Here is a 20,396-nt window from a genome sequence, read left to right as displayed (position 1 = left end):
GAATTAAGTGAGTCTCCCACCAATCAGGCTGAAATAACACATTTTTGATAAAACCCCAAAGTCCAGCTGATGCATGGCAGAGACTGTTTGGGTTTGAAACATATGGTGGTTTGAAAAAAAAAACCTGAATCCTCAACCACAAATACATCAGCATTTCAAAGGTTTGTAAAATGTTTGATTCATCACTGTTCCAGCCCCTGAAATTACACAATGTGTTTCTCAAAGTTAAGATAATCAAGAAAGAGGAAAAGTTTTAATTTATTTAAGATTTAAAAACATATTCCTAAGTTCATTACACAACCGCCATATTATCTGAATTATATTTATTTTAAGCACTGTAGGTTCTGGTTATCTTCACAAACATGTACACACATGACTGCAAATATATGTTGAATATAAAAAACATACATGAATGAGGAAACTCATTTGAACTATGTCTTTAATTACAATGGTATTGCACCTTATAGTGCCCTGTTTTAAATGGCACATCTTCTAATTTACCTGTATTAAATTCTGATGTGGCCTTATCTCCCTCCTGCCTTGATATTTTCAAGGCTCTGATTTGGCTGTATTTATTTTATAAAGTGAGGTAGTCTGCTGACTGCAACTGGAGAAGATTTAATTTTCAGGTTCCCTATATCAGAAGACTAGAATACCATGGGGTAAATCACTTAGCTTTTCTTTGTTTACATTTTCTTCCTGACTTGATCTTTATTTTCTTTTTCGAGATTTTTTTTCCCCAAAAAATTCACTAAATAATGTATAAGATTTAACGGTGGTGTTTCTTAGGGGGATTAAGGCAAATCTTTCCTTTGAGAGGAGAAAATGGCCCATTGTTGAAGCAAAGGATGAGATTCTGATTCTAATTTATTCTCTTTGAACCTGATGGTAAATGCTACTGGCTGTAAGATGTGATCCTTGGGGCATTTCCTCTAATCAAATCTTTCCTCCGAAAGCCTGGCACCTTTGGGACTGCTAAAAGAGAAATTCTCCCACCCTTCAGCCCATGGATCCAAGGCCAAATTTTATAATTTGGAAGAAAACAATGGCAGCTGAAGTCCCTGGCCATAACCAACTTATACTAGTAGCTGGACTCCAGATATTGTATGATGCTTCCCCACCTACTGCCCAGTAGAACCAGCTTGCTTCTTTCACTTATTCAGTTTTGAGCAACTGACCATAATTTGGATCCACTGGGGCTTTTAAAGGGAAAATTGTCTCTTCCCTACTGTGCATTAATTTATCCATTCCTTTATTCAGTGAACATTTATAGGTATTCTTTTGGGGATATCAAAATAAGTAAGACTCTGAAATGCTTTGGGAGAAACAGTGTGTGTGTGTGTACACATATACTCACATACACGTGCACATGTATGTGTAACATATAGTGTGGGCAGGAGCAGTGCTATCATGGAAGCAGGAACAGAGTATTAGAGTGTTACAAGTCACTAACAAGTTAGTGACTCTGCTCCGAAACTCTAGAATTTTTCTTTGAAATTGGAATAGAACATTATGTAATCTAAGAGGAAAGTGGTTTTCCAAGGCCATATAACTAGATAGTGAAAAAATATAGATCGGAATCCAGAGTTTTGACTTCTGAATTTTCTTCGTTGTTGTCCCCAAAGCCTCACAAAAGACAGAGAGCTTTTATGGCCATTGCCTATGTTATAGTCAACAGAACGTAAAATGTAGGTTTTGATGATAATTTTCTATTCTATCATTTGTGCTTCTAATTGTTCACAGATAAGCAGCATTTGTACTTACAAGCTAGAGTTTGACCTGATAGAGCAAGTAGGAGCTCGGGGTTGCTGGGAAGGGAAGGTAAAGAGAAAACTAACCTTCCCTGAGCAGTCAGGCACTATATGGAGACACCTCGAGCTCTGCTGTCACACGCAGGCCCTTTAACGGCCTCTCGAGATCCTTGGTGTTCTCATTTTTATGGACATGTAAAATGACCCCCTGGACACAGAATAATGACCCACCTGAAGTCATACAGTTGTCAGCCTGGTCCAGTTTGGCTCGTCATGAGCTGTCACCTCCACTGCTACCCCATTAGGTATACTCTATCACAGGGGAACTTTCTCACTTGTTTTCATGATTATTGTCTCATCTGTTTCCCACCCTGCGCAGTCAGCTCCATCAGTCCAGAAACAGGGTGTGCTTGGCTCACATTCCTGCTATACAAGGAAGATACTCACATTTTGACCATGTAGAGCTGGGATTCAAACACAGTTCTTGGTATTGCAAACAATCTGTATAAAGTTCTCTGAGATCCTCTTTGAAAATTCATCATAGGCAAAGTATCAAACATTGCCTTCTATCCTTGCCTATATTGTGGATAGGATGAAAGGTCATTAGAATTCAGTGGGAAAATCAAGAGTTAACTTGTTCATGTATCCATCCTTGTGTCCATTCTTTAGTTCTCTTGATTCTTTATCCAGAATTGGTCAAGTCTCTGATGGGTGCAACACTGATATAGGCTTGAAACCCGTCTAGAAAATGTGTCTGGGTGAGGCCAGAAGGCAGTAGTGTAATGTCTCACACGTTATTGTGGAGGGCCTGCTGTGTTCACTAAGCAGTTCCCAGTTTCATTTTGCCTCTCCCACAAAGGCGCAGTGGAAACCAAGGTAGGGGAGGAGATGGCACAAAAGGAAAATGCAAGAATGCCACTGGGTTCCATGTACTAACACTGAATAGTCCAGATTTTTTGTTTTTTTTCTAAACAAATGCACGTACATTTTCATGTATTTCTTCTGAAATGTATGGTTTTTTTTTTTTTTTTTTTTTTTTGGGATGGAAATATTTTAGGAGGTTTTTAGTCACTCATGAAATAGATCAAATTCATAAAACAGTTCAAATGACCTTTTTTTTCATTCTCACTTGCCCTGCTAAATCAGTGTGTTACTACTTGCACTTGCAAGAGTTCTGGCCATTCAGCTAAAGCCACAAGGTCCTTGTGGAGCAGTTATACGTATTTGCAGTGAAAGGACCAGGAGGTGGGGGGTACAGCTGGCACAGCTCATCTGGTGCCTCTTCCCGCTCTTTCTAGATCTCCAGTGCTTATCTCACACTTTGCTGGACCCCACCCAGCAGGGTGGATAAAGGATAGAATTGCAAACAGAAATTGTGTTTGCTTTTGTTTAGTGAAGCCAAAAGTCATAACATTATTTTATGAACTCGATGTAAGTGACAACTGACATGAGAAAGAGAAATTTTAAGGGCACATAAGCATCCTTACTATCACGGGGCTTGGGGGCAGGGGATGGTACAGGAAGAGTGTGTGTGTATTCTTTGTTGAATCATATATAATCAGTGTCTTTACCCTCTCCAGAAAGACCAGAACTGATTAGAAGGGAAAGAGGAACTTGATGCACAAAATTTGTATGCATGCCAAATACTGGAGTAAAAGCATTTGGTATCTGATTGAAAAGACACCAACCAACCATTTGATTTCTATGGTTGAACACTCTCAAGATCTCACACTCCTATATTTCATTTAAAAAATTGTTCCCTGAAGTGCAAACTGACTTCAGTTTTGAATAAAATTTAGCATTCAAATTTATAGCCACTTTGAAAACTGAGGGTTTATTTATATCATATGAACCTGGACAGATTCTTAATTACAGGAGCCCTAGTGCACATGAAAATCTGGATTAAAAAAAAAAAAACCTTCCACATAGGTTTTTCTACATTTTTGGGATGCTTTCATAGCAGCCATCATTTATGGGAAATGGTATTAAAATCCTGCCATATTGCAGTTTAAATGCCCTGCTTCCCAGAAGAGAGTTTAGTGTATCCTATAAAGCACTAAGTGAGTTTTTTGTTTTTTTGGTTTTGTAATTTTTTTCCTTCTCTTGAAAGCCTAGTTCTACTGAGAGAAATGCTGGTTCCTCAAGTAATCTTTGTGTGTTAACAACTTGTGCAGGGAACCCCTCTCTTACTTGCTGTAATGGGCAAAAGTCATCTTGGTTTGCATGAAAGAGAAGGTCTGATTGAACTAGGGTGAGCCTTTCATTTTAAGAAGAGTTAAAGTCTGGGGTGTTTTTAATGTTTTAATCTCTGTTTAAGAGGTTTCTGTTACAAGAGGAAAATTGATAACATTTTTACCTCAGCCAACTGCCAGCAAACTGGCTCTGCTCTAATCCCACGTTGTAGTGATTTATATTCTCCGTGGCAACGTGCTGTAACCTCAGAGTGATAGCACTGTGGTGCAGATTGACTGCATTCCAAATGCTGGGATCACATACATAATGTTTTTACTTTTAAATAATATTCAGACACCAGAATAAATACCATATGTGCACTGATGCTGGTTACAATGGAACCTTGTCATGTCTCGTGAGGGAGAACATTCTTTGTTTCTGATTTCTGTTTGAAATAAGTATGCAAAAGACAAATATGTACATTGACAGCATTTTGAGAAGACTTTGGTAATTACACAGCTGAGGACATAGCTAGGAGTCCTTGAAATGCAGCATTTGAGGCTGAAAGGTTTGCTGTGTTGCCACCATCCCTCTTTGCCACACATGAAGGCAAGGATCGTAATTCGACATTCCCAGTGTAGGGTCTGGTTTTTTTATATTTCATATCTATGGCATGCTGTAGTTGCCGGACATCTGTGGAAGAAAAATTACCTCCTCGAGTACTGTTCATAGGAACAGTGAGACTAACATGCTGATGACATGGTAACAGGGAGAGTAACGCATGTGAAAATGGGAAGAGATGGATTGACTGGAAAGTCATAATTCAGTGTGAGACCTCATGTTATCTGATGCCCCAAAAGCAGAGCTTACGTGGCCTGACATCCTCAAAATACAGATACTCAATCTCTCCAGATCCATTTTTCCCCCCACATGGTGTTGAAGATATAAAAGTTTCATAAAGTTTAGAAATACCTCCCAAGTCATGCACTTTTAGATTCCTGTTTTTATCCATCTTGGCTGGAATTCTAATCCACCTAGACATATTTTTAAAATAGACATGCTAGAATGCCTTTCATATTTGTGCATCTGTGACATGCTCCCACAAGTCAGTCCACGTTGCTTCTTGGGGAAGCATTTCCATCCAGGTTTGTGTTATTACTATCAGCTGAGCTATATTGAATTAGTGCTCATGACATTTTCATAATATTTTATAGCTGAGGAAACCGTGGGCATTGGAATTGATGGCTTTGCCTCCTCCTCTGCACCCCCATCCCCACCCAGTGTTGTGAGGTTTGTCCAGATATGTAGTGTGAGATTAATGTGTGAGTCATTTGTCATAACACATCTCTGACAATTTCTCTGGCACATGCCTCAGAATTTGGGTAAGTCTCGCATCCTTTCTGAAAGTTACTTGTAGAAATGTTCACCATTATAAAAATGCTCAAAATGCTCTTCGTGAAGTTGAGATGTTATGAGACAAATATTGTGCCTCTAACATGTTGTCTCTCCTTTTCAGCTTTTCGGATGATCCCTTATCCCTTGGAAAAGGGGCATCTGTTTTATCCCTACCCCATCTGTACAGAGACAGCAGATCGCGAGCTGCTTCCATGTAAGTCTCCCCTCCATATTCCTCTTCTGGGCTGGTGAGGGTGGTGTGCCGACAACGGGGATAGAAAGAGGTGGGAATGATAAATGTTTATGATGTTCCTTGTCTTCTATTACTCTTCTCCCAAACCCTGTCCTCATTTGATAGCATAAGCATTAAAGTGAGTTATGTGTGTAGGCTTGGCTTCTTGCTCCTCCACGTCTTTCCAGATTCATCAAAGGGAAAGACCCCTGGTGACTGAAGTTTAGATGAAGAGGCATCATGTCCTGGCCGGTCTGAGCACAGAGACCCTAGTTTGAGGCAGATGCCCCTTGCTGGGCCGATCCACTGTGTGGGGCTCGGCCTGGGCTCTCCCGCTGGTCAGAGGCAGTCTGCACACACTGGAGTCTAAAGGAGAAGCAGAGGAACTGCAAAACAGTCTGGCGGGGAGAGCAGGGCAGCATGAGGCTGCTGGCATTGCCACCAGAAACAGACCTGCGGGCCAGGTGGGCATGCTTCCTGCAGGGATGCAGTGCTGTTGGCTGGCACGATTTCCCGCAAGCATCTCTTGGATGGCGTGCAGTGAGCTGGGGGTGTGTGTGCAGGGCACACGGGCAGCCTCAGCCTGGTCCACAGCAGGCAGAGGGCAAACCCTACCCTCAAGGGCCTTACCAGCTGGCAGTTGGAGGGCCTGTACCGCACGTGGAAAGTATGATTTGGTTTACTGTAATCCAACATTGTTTTGACAATTCCAGCTAAATAGTTATTATCAAATTATACTGTGTGTAAGGAATCGTGTCCAGGCCCTTCATGTGGCCCTGCCTTAGGACATACTTTTCTCCCTCAGATAATAAGCTCCAAATTTTGACTATTCTCTCTTTCCTGTCCGCTCTCCTGCCACTCCCACCCTGCACCAGCCCCAGTTCTATCACATCTCATAGCTCTAACATAGTTAGATGCTTTGCCCAGAGGACCAGCTGAACTTTGGAGCCCTGGGTGCTTGTAAACTGTCCAATGGCCACATTTTTTGAGACAGTTTTAAATCTCCAAAATGGTGGGGTCCAGGTGCAAAATGAGCTGCCGTCTCAGGATGAAGGAGCAGAAGGCAGCTCTCTGCTTTCTTTGCTGTGCGATGACTTACCTCAGGAGCTGGCGGCCTCAGTGGTATGGTGTTCCTCACCATCTGCATTTACTGTGTCAAGGGGTTGGGTGCCTCACTCTGCATTAGATTTGCTTTCAGAAACAGGGTCTGTGATGGGCCCACACTTTTTCCTTTCAGCTCTCCCTTCAGGGAGATCCTTATTAGCATTTCTGATTTCTGGTAAGAAAGGCAGTTTTCTAAAAAGTACATTGTTTTAAAATGTTTTAATTGTGTTCAAACATGTTTCCATGGGGGATAGCTTCACTATTAGAACAAGGTTATAGTTCTTAAAAGATAGTGTCTAGGAATAATCTTTACGGTCCTAGAATAGAAAATTATGACTCACATTGATTTAATTGAACGCAGTGGTTCAAGTCTGATTTCCCTTCACAGTCCCTGGGTGTTTCGGGTAAGGATGAGAGGAACATGTGGGTTCACATGTTCCCCGCGTTCAGCACATTAGTGGTGCGGCGTCCACGGTGGCCCTGAGCACACGTCCACCCAAGGAGAATCCGAGCAGGTTGACATCCCTGGGTTCAGGTTGAGGTGCTTGTTTGTGTTTGTCCCTCCCTGGCCCTCTACCCTCTCTTGTTTTGGGCTTAGAGTTGAAAGGTCGAGGAAAGGCTTGAGACCTTGGGTTTCCTGAGGAAGATGGAGACCCTTGGTCCTTTGGTTGGAATGGCAGTGTTGTTCATACACAGCCACACGGCTTCCTTCTGCAGGGCCAGCCTTTGGTGCTTTTCTCTCTGTGCAGGTCACTTGATTTAAAAGTTATGAAAAGCTCTAAAATCTCCCATCATTGATGGATGGATGGTCCTTCCTAAATGTCTCTCCCTCAGGGTGGTGTCCTCCACTGATATAGTTAGATTGTACCAGGGAAAAATACAAGCTACACTAATATCTGGGCTTCCCAGGTGGTGCTAGAGGTGAAGAACTAACTCGCCTGCTAATACAGGAGATGCGGGTTCGATTCCTCGGTTGGGAAGATCCCCTGGAGGAGGGAATGGCTACCCACTCCAGTATTCTTGCTTAGAGAATCTCATGGAGAGAGGAGCCTGGCGGGCTACAGTCCATGGTCACAAAGAATTAGACACGACTGAGTGACTTAGCATACACACATACACACTAGTATCTCCCTATGACAGTGATTTAAAGATTACAGGACAGTGACAACCTAGAGAGAAGAGTTTTTATTTCAGGATACTTGATTTTGGATTTTACACGTTTTGTTCAGTGAACATGTGTTTTATAATTTGAATAAAGTTCTGTTTGTGTTTCCTTTTGAGAAAGGAATACTGTGTATTAGGTGTAGATAGTGTCACTGTCCCTGCCCACGAACGTGTGACATCCCCATGTTAGCTCCATCATGCCCTGGATAGAGTCCTGAAGGGTAAATATGGACTTGGGAGAAGCACTAGGTCCCAGAGGCTGGCGGAGATGTTGGAACTCATTCATGCAAGGGCCCTACGTTTTTCCTTTCCAAAAGGCTTCAGCCAACGCTCTGAAGAGTCCTTCCCACCTAAAGAATTTCCCTGAGAGTGCATTTCACTGCAACTCTAACACTTCCCTTTTGTTCTTCTCCACAGCTTTCCATGAAGTCTCAGTTTACCCCAAAAAGGAGCTTCCCTTCTTTATTCTTTTTACTGCTGGATTGTGTTCCTTCACAGCCATGCTGGCCCTCCTGACACATCAGTTCCCGGAACTCATGGGGGTCTTTGCAAAAGCTGTGAGTATTTGCCAACGGGGAGGCCTCAGGCAGGCGGCAGGGAAACTCATGAAAAGCAGCATAAGAGAGACGGGGGAGGGTCGTGTAAAAGTGAGTGTGCTTGTACTGATCCTTCGCTCACTGATACTTCATCAGTGGAATCAAAATGAGAAAGTGTAGCTTGTTTATTACTGCATGCCTTGCCTCATTTCACATACAAAAAAATTCTCAGCAGTTCCCCCCAAAATGCGTGAGTTCTAAAAGAATTACATAAAGAATTAAAGAAACCCTAGCAAATGAAAAATATTTGGGAGGTTATTCAGTTTTATATAAATTGAATGACATTATTTCTAATCTTTAGGTATTGTAAGTCTTTCCTTCAAGAAGGATAGAATTTACATTTTCAAAGATGATTTAAATTTTAGAAGTTGTAATATCGACAAATTAAATTGTTTGGGGAATGAACTGAGAAGGTGTGAAGGGTGTATAGTATTAATAAGTATAGAAATATAATGTTTAGAAATATCAGAATCCATTAAGACTCTTTAAAGAAGGTTATGGTATATGTATAGCTGATTCACTTTGCTGTACAATAGAAACTAACAACATTGTAAAGCAACTGTACTCCAATAAAAATTTTTAAAAAGAGATGCACTGAGACTATAATATATACACCAAATTGCAAACTTAGTCTTGGAAAAGAATATACAATATCTCATTAGTTACTGTACTGAATTCATGTTAAAATGGTTATTTTTAGATATATTGAGTTAAATAAAACGACTATTAAATTTTTTTCTAAAAAAAAAGATGGTTATGGAGAAGAGCTTTAATAAGAAAAGTCATCTGCATTGACAAACAAGAACCGGTGTTTCCTTGATGAAAACTGACTATTTCCACCTGCACACACAGTGAGGATAAGTTTACTAATTTTGCCACAGAGGAGTTTCAAACAGAAGGAGTCAGAAAAAGAATACCAATTGTTTCCCTGGAACTCCATTCTGATTTCAAGGCAAGTGGAGTCGGAAAGGATGATTTCTAACTTGGCTGGGTTGATTTAATCCCTTTCCAGATGATTGACATTTTCTGCTCGGCAGAGTTCAGGGACTGGAATTGCGAGAGTATTTTCATGCGTGTTGAAGATGAACTGGAAATCCCACCGGCACCTCAGTCTCAACATTTCCAAAACTGAACTCATCACCCTCCTCCCCCCACCACCAAAACTGCTCCTTCTCCCGTATCCCTGACCTCCGCCAGTGGCTCTGACATCCACCCAGTCACTCAAGCCAGAAACTCGGCAGCCCTCCCAGACTTCCTTCTCTCACCCCTTACATCCCATCTGTCTCTGTTTCCACAGTCTGTCGGATCTAACCTCCTGAGCCGCTCGGCGGTCAGTAGATGGAATTCACCTCTTATCTTCCTTCTTCCCCCATGACTCTCTTAGTTTAGATCTCTGTGATTTCTTGCAAGTCTTAACTGGCCTCCTTTTTTCCAGGCTTATCCTCTGCCAGGATCTCCTTTGTACTGACCGAAGAATGATGTTTTTTAGAAAATCTGAGCATGTCACTTCTGTGCTTGAATTTCCCCAATGGTTTCCCCCCAACAGCAGGATAAAGTCACAGACCTTTAGCATGGCGCACAAGGTCCTTTGTGATCTGGCCCTTGCTTGCCTCTTCAGCTTGTCTCTTTCAACTCTTGCCCAGGCACTGCTCTTGGGCCACAGTGGATTTCTCACCATTCCCAGATGCAGCAGGCTCTTGTGCACCCCAGAGCTTTTGCACTTTCCGTTCGCACTGTGTGGAATGCCCTTCCCCATTCCCACCAGCACTTGTCCAGTCTACTAATGCCTCTTTATTCTTTTATACTCGGCTTCCTTTCTGAGTTCCTCCTAAGCTGAGTTAGACACCTTTCCTCTCTGACCCCACCCATGAATACCTATATTATTACATTTATTGTACTGTATTATAATTGTTAAAATCTTGTCTGACCCCCTTTTAGAATGTGAGCTCCTTGCGAGCAGGACTGTGTCTTCCTCATCTCTGTATCCCCACAGCTTTGCCTTGCACATAGTAGGTTTTCAATAAATGATTATTAAATGAATAAATGGTAGTGGTTTCTGCAGAAAGAATCAGAGTAAAAACTCAGATACAGCTTAGCATTTCTTCTTTTATAATTATAATCATAGATGCTAAGAGTTGAAAGGGACCTTAAACAAAGCTTGATGGACATCACCTAGATGCATCTTGAATACTTTTAGCCATGGGGCACTCACCTGTTCAACCTGGAAACCCGTTCCATTATTGGATCACTCAGAACTCTTCCTTTTATTGGTCAAGTCTGCCCTCCTTTAATTTCTACTCATGTTCCTATTCTACTCTCCAAAACTATAGTGAACAACTCTACTTCCTCTTTGAAATTCTTGAGGCAGGTACTACATTCATGGCCACCTCTTACTTCTAACCTACTACCTTCTGTTTTCCTCAGACAGAATATCTTAAAGTTCCTTAACATGATATGATTCCTGAACCCACTATCATCTAAGCTTCCACTGTGGATACTCCCTAGTTTATGAGCCTATGCCATTCATTATTTGCTTCTATCCCAAGCCAACCTCTGAATTAAAGTAGCTGCCAAAAGTCTGGTAGATTAGAGTATAATGTAGTGAAATTTAAAATAAGAGTATATTCACAACATTAGACAATGTCATTGGCCCAGTATTCTTCCTTAAACTAATATACAGCTCTTGGTGGGAGTTTGGGATCAGGACAGTGATTCTTAGCCTCTGGTGTGCGCAGAATTCACCTGGCCCCACCACTGGGAGTTCAGAGTGTTGAGTGTTAGCACCCAGGAATCTGTGTTTTTAACAAGCTCCCTCCCCACCCACCACTCATTATGAAGATGGATGGGTTGGGGACTATTCCTTCAGAGAACACTGGCCTCATGAAAGCCAGCCTTCTAGCAGCCATCTGTGGATGCATGGTGCAGTGTCAGAGCCATTGAGGTGACGACTTTCTAGGAACCAGTGGTTTCACCCTGGCCGCACCTTCAAATTATCTGGGAAGCTTAAAATTTACTGATGCCTGATCTTCCAACCCAGGGGACTCTGACTTAATTGGCCTGGGGTGCAGCCTGGGTATCTGAGTTTTCAGATGCTCCCCCTTGGTGATTTGGGTGTGCAGCCCGGGCTGAGAACCACTGTATTATGTGGAGTGACTGCCTGAAGCTGCGTTAACCAGGGACAGGGCTAGAAGGAATGGCAGATAGTACATAGACTACAACTGGGCATTCCCTAGGTTAGGCTGCGTCGCTGCCACAATATTGCAAAGATGTGTTCATTACAGACTAGACCAAGGGCCACTCTCCTCATTTAATGTTTCCAAAGCTTTAGTTTTGAGTCAGAGACCAAATGATTAAATAAAATATAAATTTGCCTTTACAGTCCTCTTATTTTATATGCTACTAAGGTGTGATAGTTTGGTCAGCTACTCACAGTTTTCAAATGTAGTTCAGATAAATTTGCTTTTAAACCTCTGCCTGGAGGATCACATTCATCTCCCCCTTCATTAAGGTTTAGCAGTTTCCAAAATGTCTGGAGAGATTTTGTGGGGAAGGAAGATGGATAGCCTGAAGGAGACAAGCCCCGTCTCCTTCCTCCTCCCCCCACACCCCCCCCCCCCGAGTCTTCGCCACATTTTCACTCTTGTCACCTCATCAGGCCCCTCGTGAAGACCCCCACAGGTTATCACAGCTGCCCTAAAGGCTGCCTGCAACCATTTGCAGCTTGTGAAAATGATTTTCTCAGCCCTCGCCTGAGATAATGTCCCTGGGATAATGACTTAGTAGATGGAGAGAGATTGTACTGCCACCCGCCAGGCTGCGTGCAGCTTGGGAACTCTCCAGCGTGTTTACATGTTGGTACGCAGCCAGTGAGGAAGCCCGCAGCCAAGGGTGAGCCACTGGAAAATAGTAAAATGAGAGACTTCAACTGGCTCTCCCCGCCTAATCTAATCTACCTCAATGACTTAGAACTAACTCTTCCTAGAATGTTTGGTTACCAAGATAAGGTTGCTCATATAAATAAGTGATCGTTCCAAACCCAGCCCCTCGCAGAATGTGGGAAGGTCAGCGTGCTGACCTCTTCTGCTTGAAGGGCCCTGTCTGTACTCCTCTGGTCTCTCTCCTTCCCTGAGATCCAGCCCCCTGACTTCTGACTCTCGTCTTCAACTTATAGGCCCTGACCTCTTTGAAGTCTGATATTGATTACAGTGAAATGTCAATTGTCTGATTGCAATAGGGCACCTGGAACTTATTCAGATAAGCAGAGGCTTTTCAAATGTTAATGAAGCATGTTGTGAGCCGTGACCTTCTTCTAAATGATGGTGTTTTGGGAAAAGGAGGATCAGGCAATTGAAGTGTCTCTCTCTTTTATTATTAGTTCAGTTGCTTTTTCTCACCACAAGACACTGATTAAATTACAGTGGGTGGGTTTTGGACCATGTATCTCTGCCCTCAGGACAGGAGTTTTGGACATTGAGATAGATGAGCTGTTCCAGGGTTGCCTGGTGTTGCTCATTCAGACTTAACTTTTCAGGCAATAACATTTCCCAAGTCTCTCAGTGAAACTGTTGTTTCTCCATGTGCATTGGTTGAGTTTTGGGCCAGAAAGTGTTGACTGATTTTCGAACTTACAAAGAAATATAAATGAGCATCCCAAGGAAGTAAGGCATGTTCCACCAAACTTTTTTTTTTTTTGTAGTACCTCTTGATGAAAGCCACTGACCTTTGTCTAGCTACTAAGTGAAAAGAGCTTATTGGTTTCAGGCACCTTATTACATTGCTGCTTCTTCCGTATGGGTGAGGGATGGGGAAGAGGACATGAGGAGTGCTGCTGAGGAGGAAGGTAACCTAGTAACAAAGGGTGCGCATCCCAACTGGGTGAATGCGAGAGAACTAGGATCTCTAGGAAACAGTTCAAAGGATTCTTTTCTCAATTCTCCCAAGGATAGAACATCCTAGATACAAGGAAGAGCAGTTAATGATCACATACACGGGAGGTATCAGGACTTACTTCTCTTGTGGAACCTGGTTGAGAAGCACAGGTGTGTTCTAGACAGGTGCAGGGTTCATTGCATCTTGTGGCACAATGTGGAAAGGGGTGTTTGCAGACCTCAAGCTGAGCAAGGCTTGCCACTGAATTTCCAGAGGCCCTCCTTTTATCCAAGTCAGGTCAGTGCCCAAAACAAAGCAAATAAACAGGCAGGCCTTTATTTTGAACCAGCCTTGTAACAGCATCTTCCTTCGTTCTTCTACCCATGCCGTGGCTCCCTGTGTCCCCACCACCCCCAGTTAGTTAGAAAGCCACCCAAAACTCAGACTTTGAGTGGTGCCTTTCATCTAACCACTCTGGCTCGTGATAATGCATGTCATTCCTTCCCACCTCAGTCACAAATTTGGTGGTTATAAATCTGTTATTGGTCAGGTTTTCAGGATATGACAACTTCACCAGCAAAATGTTCATCGGGCCCCATCTTCCAACTCTTGCCAGGATGCCTGAGTCATCCAGACCAGTTTAGCACCTAGCTCCTCCTCATGGGACTACTACATACAGGCAAATATGTGTTATGGAGCCTTGACAGTCTCTGATTACAAACAAATACTATGTATGTATATTTTAAATTCTGCAGTGTTACTATGTTGGACTGATAGAGTCAGGAGACTTGTTCCATATTACAGTCTCAGAACTAGGATTTTACAGTCTCTTTCAGAGGCAGCGTGGGCAGTGATTGCTTATTCCTGGGTCTGGGATCTCCCACAACTGCATCCAGCTCTGAACTGAGATGTGCAAGCCATCCAGTTAGTAGGGTGAGCAAGCCACGTGGTGCTGAGCGCCCAGCCAAGGACAGTTTCAGAAAGCCAGGCATTGCCGTGCGTTAGCACCTACTGGAGTACAAAGCCATCCTTCCTTCACTCGAGAACTATTGAGGCTGCCTTATTCCTGTTTGCTTTTTTTTTGAAGATGTATACTAATTTGTTTTCACATGAGCATGGGTGGAAATTAGTTATTTTTGAAGGAAAAAAAATGCAGAAATAGATAATCATATATATATGTACATGTATATATATATTTTCAGCTTATTTTCCCTTATAGGTTGTTATGAAATATTGAGTATAGTTCCCTGTGCTCCACAGTAGTCCTTATTGGTTATCTCTTTTATGCAGAGTAGTGTGTTGTATTCATCTCAAACTCCTAATTTATCCTCCCCCTTCCCCTTTGGTAACCATAAGTTTTTTTCTATGTCTGTGGGGCTATTTATGCTTTGAATATAAGTTCATTTGTATCATTTTTTTTAGATTCTACATATAAGTGGTATCATACGATATTTGTCTTCCTCTGTCTGGCCTACTTCACTTAGTAAGATAATTGCTAGGTCCATCCATGTTGTTGCAGATGACATTATTTCATTCTTTTTATGGCTCAGTAATATTCCATTGTGTAACTATTCCACTTCTTTATCCACTTGTCTGTCAATGGAAATTTAGGTTGCTTCCAGGTCTTGGCTATTGGAAGTAGTGTTACAGTGAACATTGAGATGCACATAGCTTTTCAAATTATGGTTTTCTCTGAATACATGCCTAGGAGTGGGATTGCAGGATCATATGGTACCTCTATCTTTAATTTTAAAGAAATTTCTATACTGCTTTTCTGGCGAAGGTAATAATAATAATAATAATAATAATAATGATAATTCCTGCTGGCTCAGACGGTAAAGAATCTGCCTGCAATGCCTGAGACCTAGGTTCTATCCCTGGGTTGGGGAGATCCCCTGGAAAAGGGAATGGCTACCCACTCCAGTATTCTTGCTTAGAGAATCCCATGGACAGAGGAGCCTGGCAAGATGCAGTCCAACGGTCACACAGAGTCAGACACAACTGAAGCAACTTAGCACGCACACACATATATTCCTCTCCACAGTTGCTGTACCAATTGACTTTCCCACCAACAGTGTAAAAAGGTACCTGTCTCTCCATACCCTCTCTGACATTTATTATTTGTAGACTTTTTGATGATAGCCATTCTGACTGGTATAAAATGATACTTCATTGAAGCTGTGATTTGCATTTCTCTAATAATTAGTGATGTTGAGCATCTTTTCATGTGCCTTTTGGCCATTTGTATGCCTTCTTTGGAGAAACATCTATTTAGATATTTTGCGCACCCCCCCCTTTTTTTTTTTGAGCTCTATGCACTGTTTGTATATTTTGGTCATTAATTCTTGTTGGTTACATCATTTGCCAATATTTTCTCCCATTCTGTAGGTTGTATTTTTGTCCTGTTTATGGTTTCCTTTGCTGTGCAAAAGCTTTTAGTTTGATCAGATCCCATTTGATTATTTTTATTTTCATTAATTACTGTAGGAGACAGATCCAAAAAGATATTGCTTTGATGTATGTCAGAGAGTATTCCACCTCTGTTTTCCTCAAGGATTTTTATAGCATCTGTTTTTACATTTAGGTCTTTAATCCATTTTGAGTTTGCTTTTTGTGTATGATGTTAAAGTGTTCTAATTTCATTTATTTACATGTAATTGTTCAGTTTCCCCAGCACCATTTATTGAAGAGACTCTTTTCTCCATTGTATATTTTTTTAGTTAATTTATTTTAATTGGAGGCTAATTACTTTACAATATTGTAGTGGTTTTTGCCATACATTCACATGAATCAGCCATGGGTGTACATGCGTCCCCCACCCTGAACGCCCCTCCCCCTCCCTCCCCATTCCATCCCCCCTCCCTCCCCATCCCATCCCTCAGGGTTGTCCAGGTGACCAGCCCTGAGCGCCCTGTGTCATGCTTTGGACCTGGACCAGCGATGTATTTCACATATGGCAATACACATGTTTCAGTGCTGTTCTCTCAAATCATCCCACCCTTGGTTTCTCCCACAGAGTCCAAAAGTCTGTTCTTTATATCTGTGTCTCTTTTGCTGTCTCTCATATAGGGTCATTGTTACCATCTTTCTAAATTCCATGAAGTGAAGTGAAGTGAAGTTGCTCAGTCATGTCCAACTCTTCGCGATCCCATGGACTGCAGCCTACCAGGCTCCTCTGTCCATGGGATTTTCCAGGCAAGGGTACTGGAGTGGGTTTCTATTTCCTTCTCCATATATATGCGTTAATATATTGTATTGGTGTTTTTCTTTCTTACTTACTTCACTCTGTATAATAGGCTCCAGTTTCAGCCACCTCATTAGAACTGATTCAAATGCATTCTTTTTAAAAGCTGAGTAATATTCCATTGTGTATGTGTACCACAGCTTTCTTATCCATTTGTCTGCCGATGGACATCTAGGTTGCTTCCATGTCCTGGCTATGTTTATACAGTGCTGTGATGAACACTGGGGTACACGTGTCTCTTTCAGTTCTGGTTTCCTCAGTGTGTATGCCCAGCAGTGGTATTGCTGGATCGTATGGCAGTTCTGTTTCCAGTTTTTTAAGGAATCTCCACACTGTTCTCCATAGTGGCTGTACTAGTTTGCATTCCCACCAACAGTGTAAGAGGGTTCCCTTTTTCTCCGCATCCTCTCCAGAGGCTGCCTTATTCTTAAGTGCAAGTCCAAACTGACACTCAAGGCCCCTCCCCAGTGCTCTTCCATTTGCTTCTCTTCCTCTATCCCTTCCAGCAAAACCGAACTGTTTATTATCTTCTGGTCTTCCTAGCTGCTTTGCTTTCCCATTTCTGTTCCAGCTGTTCGTTGAGCCTGGAGCCCCCAACTCCATCCACCGCCCCCACCCCCCGCCTTGCTCACGTTTCTTTCCTTACCATTCTTATCCCATCTCTGTTCTTTTCATTACCAGCCATCCACTGGAGACTATTTTAGTCACGTCATTTTCAGCTTCTCCTGTTCCTTTCAACAGAATGGATTCTCTCCCTTTTTGACCTTCCCGGTGCTTTGCTTGTTCATCTGTCTTCTGCTGCGTTATGGTCCACCTGGTACTGTTACTTTGCTGGGTACAGTTCTTAGTAGCTCCCTTCCCCCTCCCCCAGGCGTTGACCTTCCCGACAGTGGGACTTTTGTCCTAGACACTTCCATATCTCATCCAGTACTTAAGTGCCTTACTGAGTAAATATATTCAATTGCTGTGAAAGAGGCAACATAGAGAAGACAACATAGAGAAAACTCTCGAGTTTTCATTACACAAATCTCACCCTTGATGATCCTGCCATAATGTGGTACAGGCCTTCCCAGTTTGTATTCTACTGGTTCTTTTTTGAAAAAAGAAGAAAAGATTCTGAGGTCAAGTAAATTTGGGAAACTTGCCTACCATACTTCTTTCTGAGGACCTGCAGTCCATAGAACATGTGACCAGTAGAGGAGCCTGTTTTAACTTGATTAAAAGCATATCTGCCAGTTTGGCCTCAGAACTATGCTTTCTACTCTGTGTATATACTCATGTCTTACACTGCAGTTCTGTGGGCAATTCTTGGTGGTGTAGACTGTGCTGTACTCTCTACAGGGGACTGGGACAAAGGACTCCACAGTATGAGGATCAGAACCTTGGTTCTGAACAGAGAGCAAGGAATCCATCCAGATAGCCATCTTGTACCTGGCTGGGTTTAGGCACTTCCTCTGCCAGCTGCTGATGGCTTGTGGAAAGAGGCTGATTCTTCATGAGAATATAATAAGAACAGACTTGAAATCATGTTAAATGAGTCTTAGGTGAGGCACCTGGCTTTTTTAAAAGGCACTTTTCAAGAATATTATTCTCTACGTGAAAGACAGAAAGGAACTCAGTAACCAGATGAAAGAGATTCTGAAGGTCTCTTCAGAGGAGCATCTTTTTCACAAGGATGTGTGGTCCATGGAGTGGCTGGCCTGCTACCTTCGCCCAGGCTCCCATGGTGCTCACCGCTGAGCAGCTGTTTCAGAAAGAAGCATGGGCTGCAGGTGTTTGGGAGATCATAGGATCCCAGAGCAGCTCACAACCATCCCACAGACTGGACTTTTTGTTGTTGTTGCCTTTTCCACTTAAAGCTCTATAACTAGACAAGCAGGTGGAGGAGTTGTCGCCATGTTTTAGCTCTTCTGCTCACTCACCACCCGTCCTCTGTCCCTTTGGATGGCACTGGTCATCTCCATGGGCAGCCTCATATCCTGAAGACTAGTTGGAAGGCCTCTTCTCTGAGGGAAGCTGTCCAAGGAGTGAAGGGCCTGTCAGCCAACATTTCTTCCCCTTGTCCATCAGGACTCGGGGTGGGGGTGACGGGGTTGGGGTGGGGGACAGAAACTGGAATGCAGGTTTGTCCATCAACCAGTATTTCCTACAAACATAAATATGTAATCATAGTGTTTGGGGACTTTTTATGATGCAGAGACTTAATACGCAAGCATGGGTTGGAGAGGTTGGTTTTATAGTCTTGAACAAGATCTCTCCTGAGGAGCTTCCCTGGTGGTTCAGTGGTTAAGAATCTGTCTTACAATGCAGGGGACGCGGGCTCAGTCCCTAGTCAGGGAACTAAAATCCCATATACCATGGAGCAACTAAGCCCACGTGCCACAACTGAGACCCGATGTAGTCAAAGAAAAAAACGAGATCTCTCCTGACTGTGTGCTCTTCTGGTTTGTCCGCAGTTCCTCAGCACGTTGTTTGCCCCCTTAAACTTTGTCATGGAAAAAGTGGAGAGCATCCTGCCTTCCAGCCTGTGGCACCAGCTGACTCGGATCTAGGGGAGCCCACCCGTCCTCCCTGTCACTGCGCCCAGCAGGCGCCACCGTCTCCTTGTGCCAACTCCTCGCGGACCGCAAGAAAGCATGACTTTGAAAAAGGGAAGCCATTCCAGGATTTTAAAACCTTCATGAACTGTCTGTTCCATATTAAAAGCTGTTTTTGTTGTACAAAATTCACTGATGTTCAGTTCTATTATATTTTGCCTTCAGAAAAGAAAAAAAGTCAAAAATAAACTTTTGTGTATTGCAGCAACCGGTCGTGTCTCCCAACCCTAAAATCGTTGGTATCCAAATAAACCTATAGGTTACATTTAATTTGCTAATGCCCCCAAATCTGAATGCCACACGTGGTATTCTGAGCTGAGGGGACTCATTTCAGCAGGCCATTGGCACTCTTTGGCTTGGAAAATAGACTCTCTTTGGCTAAAAAGCACCATCTTTTCAGCTCCAAACTGTGTGCCCTCATAGGCCAAATATGCAAAGAAACTTCCAGCATGAATGACAGGAAGCATGAATGAAAAGTATGTGCCATCACAGGTTGTTCTGGTTCACAGACTCTACTCACAGAGTAGAGCTCAGCACTGTGGTTCAAGGAATCATTTTGGTTCAGCTTTCTGAAATTTGTTGTGAGAAGAAAACTTCTGATGAGAAGATGCTAACCCAATAGTCTATTGTAGAACCTGCCCACTTTTCAACATTGCCATTTTTAAAATATTTTCTCATAAGGGTAATTTCTGTTTTTATCATCTTTGCATTCTTGATGCGTGCATGTGAGCGTTCTTTGAGTGTTTTCGTGATCTGAACCAAAGTGGTCATTTGTCTTCACCATCTTTGAAAGCCTTCTCCATGAGTCACACCTGCCGAGCATGCATCTGGCTTTACTTAAGCAAAAGAGAAAAATAAATAACCTTGACTCCTCTTCTGAAGTGAAAAGTACCTCTATTCAGAATCTCAATCTAGTGCTTTATAAAAAGGACTGTCCTTTACATGGTTTGTTTTCCCTTTTGTTTAGAATCCTGAATCTTTCCCCATGAGTGTTACAGTAGGCAGAGTTGGGGAAAGCACCACACAACAGCCCCCTTGGCATTTGGACTTCCTGCAACCTCCTGGTCTCCATCCAAGAGCAGAGTCAAGAGGCAGGTAATGTTTAGGTGCACAGGCCTTTTCATGCTTCGGGCAAGCTTTTTTCTCTACCTCCTTTGTGCAAAGCCACGGCAGGCATATGCAGTTGGCTCTTGCCCTATCTTGGAAGAAACTAAACCCTATATCCACATCAGTAGTGCTGCTCTTGGGGGCAGGGTTGTGTCTGCTTTGTTC

General features: G+C 42.7%; 1 protein-coding gene across 10 annotated transcripts in view; it reads left to right on the top strand.

Moving 5' to 3' along the window:
* Positions 1 to 19,332, top strand: part of ST7 (suppression of tumorigenicity 7) — a 255,042-nt gene extending 235,710 nt beyond the window's left edge. For 6 of the 10 annotated variants that reach the window (XM_043873357.1, XM_043873359.1, XM_043873364.1 and 3 more), the window contains 3 exons: positions 5,440 to 5,532; positions 8,236 to 8,375; positions 9,427 to 10,458. In XM_043873357.1, coding sequence (XP_043729292.1) covers positions 5,440 to 5,532; positions 8,236 to 8,375; positions 9,427 to 9,546 — 353 coding nt within the window. In that variant the 3' untranslated portion in view covers positions 9,547 to 10,458. Of the gene's footprint in view, positions 1 to 5,439; positions 5,533 to 8,235; positions 8,376 to 9,426; positions 10,459 to 18,983 lie in introns of those variants that run through there. The other 4 variants (XM_043873360.1, XM_043873358.1, XM_043873363.1 and 1 more) reach the window with 1 other exon arrangement.
* The last annotated feature ends 1,064 nt before the right edge of the window (positions 19,333 to 20,396 follow it).

This window comes from Cervus elaphus, chromosome 18 (genome assembly GCF_910594005.1).
Source record: "Cervus elaphus chromosome 18, mCerEla1.1, whole genome shotgun sequence".
In the NCBI taxonomy this organism is placed as follows: Eukaryota; Metazoa; Chordata; class Mammalia; order Artiodactyla; family Cervidae; genus Cervus; species Cervus elaphus.
This window is presented reverse-complemented; position numbering and strand designations above follow the sequence as displayed.